This window comes from Sapajus apella, unplaced genomic scaffold (assembly GCF_009761245.1).
Source record: "Sapajus apella isolate SASKATOON/1434 unplaced genomic scaffold, GSC_monkey_1.0 scaffold26, whole genome shotgun sequence".
In the NCBI taxonomy this organism is placed as follows: domain Eukaryota; kingdom Metazoa; phylum Chordata; class Mammalia; order Primates; family Cebidae; genus Sapajus; species Sapajus apella.
Genome location: NW_022436966.1, coordinates 24,616,786 through 24,626,457, shown reverse-complemented (window position 1 = coordinate 24,626,457; position 9,672 = coordinate 24,616,786). Strand labels below are relative to the sequence as shown.

General features: G+C 44.5%; 1 protein-coding gene across 6 annotated transcripts in view; it reads left to right on the top strand.

The window, feature by feature from the left end:
- Positions 1-751, top strand: part of PPP1R21 (protein phosphatase 1 regulatory subunit 21) — an 85,777-nt gene extending 85,026 nt beyond the window's left edge. For 3 of the 6 annotated variants that reach the window (XM_032292173.1, XM_032292171.1, XM_032292169.1), the window contains exon 22: positions 70-493. In XM_032292173.1, the coding sequence (XP_032148064.1) occupies positions 70-99 (30 nt within the window). In that variant the 3' untranslated portion in view covers positions 100-493. Of the gene's footprint in view, positions 1-69 lie in introns of all 6 variants that reach the window. The other 3 variants (XM_032292167.1, XM_032292172.1, XM_032292170.1) reach the window with 2 other exon arrangements.
- The last annotated feature ends 8,921 nt before the right edge of the window (positions 752-9,672 follow it).

The window sequence follows — 9,672 nt, the reverse complement described above, 5'->3', positions numbered from 1 at the left end:
TTTTTTTTTTTTTTTTTTTTTTTTTTTTGGATGTTTGTGTTCTTATTGTTGATATTTTTCTTTGCACAGGGGAATTCTAAAAAGAACAAGAGTCGATAGTTTTCAAATAGCTGGTTGGCGACTGTTCTTTGCAGAGCTGCTCCTGCTGCACAGAGCCGCAAGGCTGCGACCACGTCCATGCTGGCTGCCTTCAGGAAGCTGAAGTATTGTTGGACCTAGTACACTAGTCAGTGTTGGAAATGGCCTTGAAATATTTAAAACATATTTGTAACCAGTGAGACAAATACAGAAGTTGATGTCGGCAGTAAATGGAAAACAATACATATATCATGGATATAGTAGGTTTCCTTATGCTGTTTTTACTGTGCACTTTTTAAAATTAGGTTTTAATTTCAGTATGTAAGAACAACAAATATTTTGTATACTTTCAAACTCAATTATATGGTAATCGATTTGGTATCTATGGAATAGATATATGTTTCTGGAAAAAAAATGCATAAATTGTCAAACTGTCATTACTACTTACTGTAGTTGAAAGCATTCTCCAGATTCTTTTTAAAAGATTTGTTCATATTTCTCTCTCTCTCTCTTTCTCTCTTTCTCCCCCTCTCCCCTTTCTCTCTGGTAGGGAGGGAGCCTTGCAAACTTCAGTTCCTGTGGGTTTAGTATCATTGTCTTCAGCTCTTTGATACCCTGTGTTAGAATAATAGCTAAAGGAAGTTCATGTCAATAAATTCATACTTATATCACACTTTCAGTCTTTATGAAAATTTGATACAGGAAACTGAACCCTGTTAAAGTCAGCCTTTACAAAACATATCATGCCAGTGGACTTAGGTGTAATCCTCTGATTCCTTAAGTTGGAATAATTGTACAGTTAATCCTTTAGTAAGGCTCTTGAGTTTTGCCTTGAAAGCTCCTTTAAACCACACTTTAAGCAAAGAGCCTGAGCCCTTTTAGGCTCTCCTTGGCTTATATCATAAACATTGTGCTGTGTCAGTGTACATCTCAGGAGTGGCTCTGCCAGCACTCTCCACCCCTACTCCTGAGGCCCTAAATACATTACTCCTTTCTGAACTGCTTACAAAGTCCCATTTCACCCCTGTGTCCAGGTCTTCAGATTAGCTGAGGGTTTCTGAAACCCCTTCTTCCGTACCACCCCACCCGTGGCTCCATCTCCCTTGAGGCTACTCCAGGCAGTTGCCAGTCACCCTCTAAAATGCCTTATTCTGGAGTTTACCTGAGAGGCCATCACTGGCTTCCCTCTGTGCTCAGCATAAAGGCCAACTCCTTGGCCTCTGCCCTAAGTCCTCAGCTGCCTGCCACAGAGAGACTCTGGTTGTTGGGCCCAGTCCTCACCACAGTGAAAGCGTTTGGATCCTGAGTTGGGGGATCTCTGGGTTGGTTCAGTCCCATTCTTAGCAGCCCTTCATGTCCCTAGCCCCCCTGCCCTTTCTCTTTTCTCTGCCCTGTCCATTGTCAGTTTTCTATTAATTCAGCCAGCTGTTTTCATTGCAGCTGTGATTAGGCCCCGAAACACCACCAGGGAAACATCAAAGAGCCATGCTGGGCCTGGCGTGGTGGCTCACGTCTGTAATCCCAGCACTTTAGGAGGCTGAGGCAGGGTAATCACTTGAGGCCAGGAGTTCAAAACCAGCCTGGCCAACATGGTGAAACCCCATCTCTACTAAGACTACCAAAAATTAGCCAGGCGCGGTGGCATGTGTCTTTAATCCCAGCTACTTGGGAGGCTGAGGCAGAAGAATCACTTGAATCCAGGATTACAGAGTTTGCAGTGAGCTGAGATCCCGCCAATGTACTCCAGCCCAGATGACAGAGTGAGACTCTGTCTTTAAAAAAAAAAAAAAGCCATGCTGATTAGCTCCATCATGAACTTAGGGTTTCGAGCCCCTGCCAGCCTTTCATTGTTCCAAGATAGTCTGGGTATTTTTAACCATTTTTATTCTAAATTTCAATAATGGCTACACCACTTCTCTCCTTAGAGTCTGCCCCCTTCAGTCAGGATCTGTATCATCAAAAATCACAGCCTGTCAGAGTACTTCTCAACTGTCTCACTGCTTTATATATTTACCTATGCTTCCCGTTCCCCGCTGCTTCAGAGGCAGAGGTGTCTCTGCTACCCTAAAGCTATAGTATTTGATGCCCTTAATGCCATACCTTTTCTAGTGCTTGTTTTTCACTTTCAGATCTTCAATTTCTTATTCTACCGATTCCTCTCCCTCAGCTTCCAAACAAATGGAACTTACCCCATACTTTTTAAAATTAGTTTAATTTTTTTGAGACAGGGTCACACTCTGTCACCCAGGCTGAAGTGCGGTGGCATGATCACAGCTCACTGCAGCCTCAACCTCCTGGGCTCAAGTGATCTTCCTGCCTCAGCCTCCCAAGTAGCTAGGACTATAGGCATGTGCCACCACCGATACAGCTTGCTGACAGATTTGTCTAAGATTGCAACTCTTATCCCCTGTGCTTCTGTTACTCTTCCCAGCTTTTTTTCTTTTTTTAAAGACGGGGTTTCACCATATTGGTCAGGCTGGTCTTGAATTCCCAACCTCAGGTGATCCGCCCGCCTTGGCCTCCAAAGTGCTTGGATTACAGGCGTGAGCCACCACGCCCGGCCTTCTTCCCAGCTTTATTTTACTCCTTAATATTTATAATCTAACATATGATATATTTTGCTTATTTTTCTTATTTATTACCTTTTTCTCCCTCTAGATGCAGCTTCACAAGGCAGGTGTTTTTGCCTTGCTGCGTTCCCTGTACTTAGAACACTGGCTGGCATCAGTGAATATCTGTTGAATGAAAGTTGATTGATTGGGCAGGATGTTGGGTGTGAGAGAAATAAGAGAAGTCAGAGATGAAGCCAAAGGCTTTGGTCTGAACAAACTTTACTGAGCAGGAAGGTTGAGAGAGGAGCAAGTAGCTTCCACCTGCTTGTAATGGAAGCTGGAGTCCTAGAAGTACCTCTGATTCCTCCTCACCTCACACATCTCATTGGTCATCTTACTGAATCTTCCAGCCTTTACAGGAAGGAAGTTTCCAGATACTTTTCAGATATGGTTCCCAGCAACTGTATCTCATACATACTATTACTATCTCCAATTTACAGAAAACCAAGGCTTAAATGGACTAAGCAACTTTTCCACAGTCACACGGTACCTGTTGGAGCCAGGATCAAACCCAGTCTAGTCTGACTCAGCTTGGATTATTCACTACTGTGCTATGAGCCTTTGAAACTGGGGGTTTTCCAGCACTTTGGGAGGCAGAGGAGGACGGATCACGAGGTTAGGAGTTCGAGACCAGCCTGACCAACATGGTGAAACACCGTCTCTACTACAAATACAAAAATTAGCTGGACATGGTGGTGTGTGCCTGTAATCCCAGCTACTCAGGAGGCTGAGGCAGGAGAATCTCTTGAACCTGGGAGGCAGAGGTTGCAGTACCAAGTTGTGCCACTGCACTCCAGCCTGGGTGACAGAGCAAAACTCTGTCTCAAAAAAAAAAAAAAAAAAAAAAGAAATTGGGGATTTTCACCTCCTTTGGGTACTATATATTTGGAACATGAAATACTAAAGTTTGGTCAGGTGTAGTAGCTCATTCCTGTAATCCCAGCACTTTTGGAGACTAAGTCGGGAGGATCGCTTGAGCCCAGGAGTTTGAGACTAGCCTGGGTAACATAGTAAGACCTCGTCTCTACAAAATATTTTTAAAAATTATCTAGGGGTGTTGGTGTATAGCTTTGGTCTGAGCTACACAGGGGGCTGAGGCAGGAGGATCTCTTGAGCCCAGGAAGTCAAGGCTGCAGTGAGCCATGTTCACACCAGTGCACTCTGAGTGACAGAGCAAGACCCTGTCTCAAACAAAAAAAGGGGGGGGGGGGGGCGGGGGTGGTGGTCACGCCAATAATCCTAGCACTTTGGGAGGCTGAGGCAGGCGGATCACTTGAGGTCAGGAGTTCAAGACCAGCATGGCCAACATGGTAAAACTAAAAATACAAAAATTAGCTGGGTGCAGTGGCATGCACCTGTAATCCCAGCTACTCAGGAGGTTGAGGCAGGAGAATTGCTTGCACCCAGGTGGTGGAGGTTGTGGAGAGCTGAGATCATGCCACTGCACTCCAGCCTGAGTGACAGAGCAAGATTCCATCTAAAAAAAGAAAATATATATATTAAATTTCTCAGCAACTCCAGCAGTATTTCATTCAACATCCCCCCTTCTACATCTTCACTAAGTACCTCTGAGACTCCTTTCCAGCAGCTTTTTTTTTTTTGAGACGGAGTTTCACTCTTGTTGCCCAGGCATGTGCCACCATGCCTGGCTAATTTTGTATTTTTAGTAGAGATGAGGTTTCACCATGTTGGTCAGGCTGGTCTCGAACTCCGGATCTCAGGTGATCTGCCTGCCTTGGCCTCCCAAAGTGCTGGGATTACAGGCATGAGCCACTGCACCTGGCCCAGTCAGCTTTTAGTGAACTTACTGAGCTGATTTAAAGTCCCTGGCATATGTTTGCCTTTGACAATTTTTTCTTCCCCTGATCCCTCATTTTTATTTACATACTTCTTGTAACAACAGCCTTGCTGCACACCAGACTCTGAATTTTATATGTTTATGCCATGATGCCGACTCTTCATTCTGGTCCTCTATCTGTGTAAATGTTCTTGTTGCTGTTTTATTATGGGAATTTTCTAACATGCACAAAAATAGGCTTGTATAAGCCCTATGTCCCCATCACTCCTTATGAACATTTTGCCAATCTTGTTTTATCTTTTTTCCACACTTCTTTTTGTATGGAGTATTTTAAAGCCATTCTCGGACACTGGGTCATTTAGTCTATAAATACTTTAGTTCTACGGGTGTTTGTAAAGATGGGAGCCTGTTGGCCGGGCGCAGTGGCTCACACCTATAATCCCAGCACTTTGGAAGGCTGAGGTGGGCGGATCACCTGAAGTCAGGAGTTCCAGCCTGACCAACATGGTGAAACCCTGTTTCTATTAAAAAAAAAAAAAAAAAAAGATGGGAGCCTGCTTTATCCACATCACCATTAATTTGGCAAGTGTGTGCCTAGTGCCTGCTTGGTGCTGAGCAGACTGCGGCATGCACACCAGACATGCTGGCTGCCCTTGAGAAGGGCTTACAGCCTGTTTTTATTGAGACAAGGGAGTGAGCACACAAATCATAATCACAAATTCATTTGTTGTCTACCTGTCCTGGGATTATCTCATAGTAATAAGGAAGAGACAATACATGAAGACTTTTTGGCGGGGTGTGGTGGCTCATGCCTACAATCCCAGCACTTTGGGAGGCCAAGGCAGGCAGATCACCTGAGGTCAGGAGTTCAAGACCAGCCTGACTAATATGGTGAAACCCCATCTCTACTAAAAATACAAAAATTTGCCGGGTGTGGTGGTGGGCACCTGTAGTCCCAGCTACTCGGGAGGCTGAGAGAGGAGAATTGCTTGAATCCGGGAGGCAGAGGTTGCAGTGAGCTGAGATTGTGCCAGTGTACTCCAGCCTGGGTGACAGAGCAAGACTCTGTCTCAAAAAACAAACAAAAAAAATACATGGAGATTAAAACAAAAAACAAAACAACAATAAAAAAATACATGGAGGCTTTTCTTTTTTCAAGTAGTACCTGTATGTGTGTGTGTGTGTGTCTTTTATATACATATATTATATATGTATATATATTTATATTTTTTTTTTTTTTTTTTTAAGACAGGGGCTCACTCTGTCACGCCGGCTGGAGTGCAGTGGTGTCATCTCTGTCATCTCTGGTGGCGCCTCTGCCTCCTGAGTTCAAGTGATTCTCGTGCCTCAGCCTCCTAAGTAGCCGGGATTATAGGCACCTGCCACCATGCCTGGCTGGTTTTTGTATTTTTTGTAGAGATGGAGTTTCACCATGTTGGTCAGGCTGGTCTCGAACTCCTGAGCTCAGGTGATACACCTGCCTCAACCTCCCAAAGTGCTTGGATTACAGGTGTGAGCTATGGAGCGTGGCCAATATCTGTATTTGTAATCAAAGTTTTGAACTTAGTTTGAGTTGGGCTGTTCTTAAACAGTTATTACTAAGATAAAATAAAAGGAAAACAAACAAAAAAGACCCCCGATCCTCCCCCCATTTCATGCACCCCACAGAAAAACCACTTCCATTCACTGTTTTGTTATCTGTATTTCCAAAATGGCATGCTACCTTTGCTCTTCTTCTTAGGCATTATTAATTGAATTTACAATTGGAAGATAATTATTTGTCTGTTTTATCTGCCTCCCCTTTGCATCTCTCACATACACATACATAACACTCACTGTTTAAACTAGTTATACTGACATTTGGGTCTAGGTGTGTGGCTCATGCCTGTACTCCTAGCTACTTAGGAGGCTGAGGCAGGATGATTGCCTGAGCCCAGGAGTTCAAGGCTGCAGTGAGCCGTGATTGTGCTGCTGCCCTCCAGCCTGTGCAACAGAGTGAGACCCAGTCTCTAAAAAGACATGGAAACCAAAGGCCAAGTCCGGTAGCTCACACCTGTAATTCCAGCACTTTGGGAGGCCGAGGTGAGCAGATCACTTGAAGTCAGGAGTTCGAGACCAGCCAGGCCAACATAGTGAACCCCCTACCCTACTAAAAATACAAAAAGTAGCTGGGTGTGGTGGCGTGTACTTATAATCCCAGCTGCTTGGGAGGCTGAGGCAGGAGAATCACCTGAACCTGGGAAGCAGAGGTTGCAGTGAGTCTAGATTGTGCCACTGCACTCCAGCCTGGGCAACAGAGTGAGATTCCATCTCAAAACAAACAAAAAGCCAAAAACATTTGGACTAGGTCAGCATTTGGCATATACTTCAATTCAAATACTGGTGATAGCTGAGTCGTGTAATGAACTGTGATTGTTTTTACTTTCCTGTACAACTCTGTTTTCCCTGGAGTCTTTTTAAAAAAATTATTTACTATGTTTTCTATGGTACTTAGCACTAATTTATTCCTAACTTCTTTCCCAGGTGTATAGCGCCCATCGCAGTGTGGTCAAATTCAGTTGGGTGTTCAGCCAACTTCATTTTCTTCAGGAAGTCTCTTCCAGAGCCCACTGACCTGCTCTAGACTGTCTCGTTTGATCTCTGGGCTGGCAGTACTGCTGTTGTCTTGGGATTTGCCTTCTTCAATATCCTGGGCATCAAGTGTCTCTCACCCTTAACCCTTTCTTAACTCCATGAGCCCTTCCAGTGACTGCCCTGTCCCTCTACTTGTGTTTACAGCTTCCCTCTTGAAAGAATTCTCTGTCTTGTCCGGGCCTCTTTTGACATGGAAAGTGAAAACTCAGAGGAGATTCTCAGTCTATGCACAGAGTAGGGATTGAAATCTGCACAGGAGTGAAAACCAGAAAAAAAAAAAAAAAAGACTTTTCGTATAATTAATCATTTATTGCAGGCCAGGAGCAGTGGTTCATGCCTGTAATCCCAGCACTTTGGGAGGCCAAGGCAGGAACATCACCTGAGGTAAGGAGTTCAAGACCAGCCTGACCAAATGGTAAAACCCCATCTGTACTAAAAATATAGAACTCAGCTGAGCATGGTGGTGTGCGCTTGTAATCCTGGCTACTCAGGAGGCTGAGGCATGAGAATCACTTGAACTCAGGAGGCAGAGGTTACAGTGAGCCAAGATCACACCATTGCACTCGAGCCTGGGTGACAGAACAAGACTATGTCTCAAAAACAAAACAAAACAAAACAAAATCATTCATTGCTTTCTGGAGAAGATGGAATTTTCAGAATTGACTGAAACAAAACTTCCTGCTTTTTTCTGATTATACCTTACACGCCCGTTGTTGAAAATTTGGAATATTGGGCCAGGTGCAGTGGCTTACACCTATAATCCCAGCACTTTGGGAGTCTGAGGCAGGAGGATCACTTGAGCCCAGGAGTTTGAGACCAGCCTGGGCAACATAGGGAAATTCTATCACTATTAAAAAATACATATTAAAATTTTTAAAAATTTGGAAAATGAGGAAAAGAATCAAGAGCAGAGATTTAGCTATTAACGTTTATGTTTGTTCCTGCTTTTTACTTCATGCATATATACATGTTTTTTTTTTTTTTGGGGGGGACAGAGTTTCGCTCTTGTTACCCAGGCTGGAGTGCAATGGCGTGATCTCAGCTCACCGCAACCTCCGCTTCCTGGGTTCAAGCAATTCTCCTGCCTCAGCCTCCTGAGTAGCTGGGATTATAGGCACGCGCCACCAGGCCCAGCTGATTTTTTGTATTTTTAGTAGAGACAGGGTTTCACCATGTTGACCAGGATGGTCTCGATCTCTTGACCTCGTGATCCACCCGCCTCGGCCTCCCAAAGTGCTGGGATTACAGGCTTCAGCCGCCGCGCCCGGCCTATACATGTGTTTTTAATCAAAGTTGGGCTTATAAGAAATTCCAAGTGAGAAAAAAGTTGGATTGTGTTATAAGAAATTTCAAAAGAGGCCTGGCGTGGTGGCTTACGCCTGTAATCCCAGCACTTTGGGAGGCTGAAGCGGGCAGATCACTTGAGGTCAGGGGTTCGAGACCAGCCTGGCTACATGGTGAAACGCTGTTTCTACTAAAAATATAAAAATTAGCTGGACGTGGTGGTACTCACCTGTAATCCCAGCTACTTGAGAGGCTGAGGCAGGAGAATTGCTTGAACCTGGGAGGTGGAGGTTGTAGTGAGCCAAGATCACCTGGGCAACAGAGGAAGACTTCACCCCCAAAAAAAAAAAAAAAAAAGAAATTTCAAATGAGAAAAAAAAAGTTATTTAATAGGAAGAGAGGGAGTAAATAACCTGGTTGCATAACTCTGGAGGGCACCATTCACATTGTGTTCAATAGAAAACCCAGCAATCCTAGGTTGACGGGGTAAGAATCTCCAGGCACAGCTTAAGATCCTGATAAGTAGCATTTGTTTTGTCATACCTTTTGTTACCAACTGCCCCCAAATTTAGTTGTTACATGCAATACTACTCACTTTGCAAAGCTGATACAACTACTGATCCTCCATTGCTTTTGGTAAGAAACTATCAGTTCAACTAACACAGATTTTCTGTTTCTTTTTTGTGGTGGGGAGATAGAGTCTTGTGCTGTCGCCCAGGCTGGAGTGAAGTGGTATGATCTCAGCTCACTGCAACCTCCACCTCCTGGGTTTAAGGATTCTCATGCCTCAGTCTGCTAAGTAGATGGGATTACAGGCATGTGCCACCATGCCTGACTGATTTTTTGTATTTTAGTAGAGATGGAGTTTTGCCCTGTTGCCCCGACTGATCTCAAACTCCTGCGCTCAGGCAATCCGCCCAATCCACCCGCCTTGGCCTTCCAAAATGTAGGATTACAGGCATGAGCCACCATGCCCAGATTAACTAACACAGATACTTTTTTTTTTTTTTTTTTTGAGATGGAGCGTCGCTTTGTCGCCAGACTGGAGTGCAGTGGCATGATCTTGGCTCACTGCAACCTCCACCTCCTGGGTTCAAGTGATTCTCCTGCCTTGCCAGACTGGAGTGCAGTGGCATGATCTTGGCTCACTGCAACCTCCACCTCCTGGGTTCAAGTGATTCTCCTGCCTCAGTCTCCCGAGTAGCTGGGACTACAGGTGTGCGCCACCATGCCCGGCTACTTTTTTTTTTTTTTTTTAATTTTAGT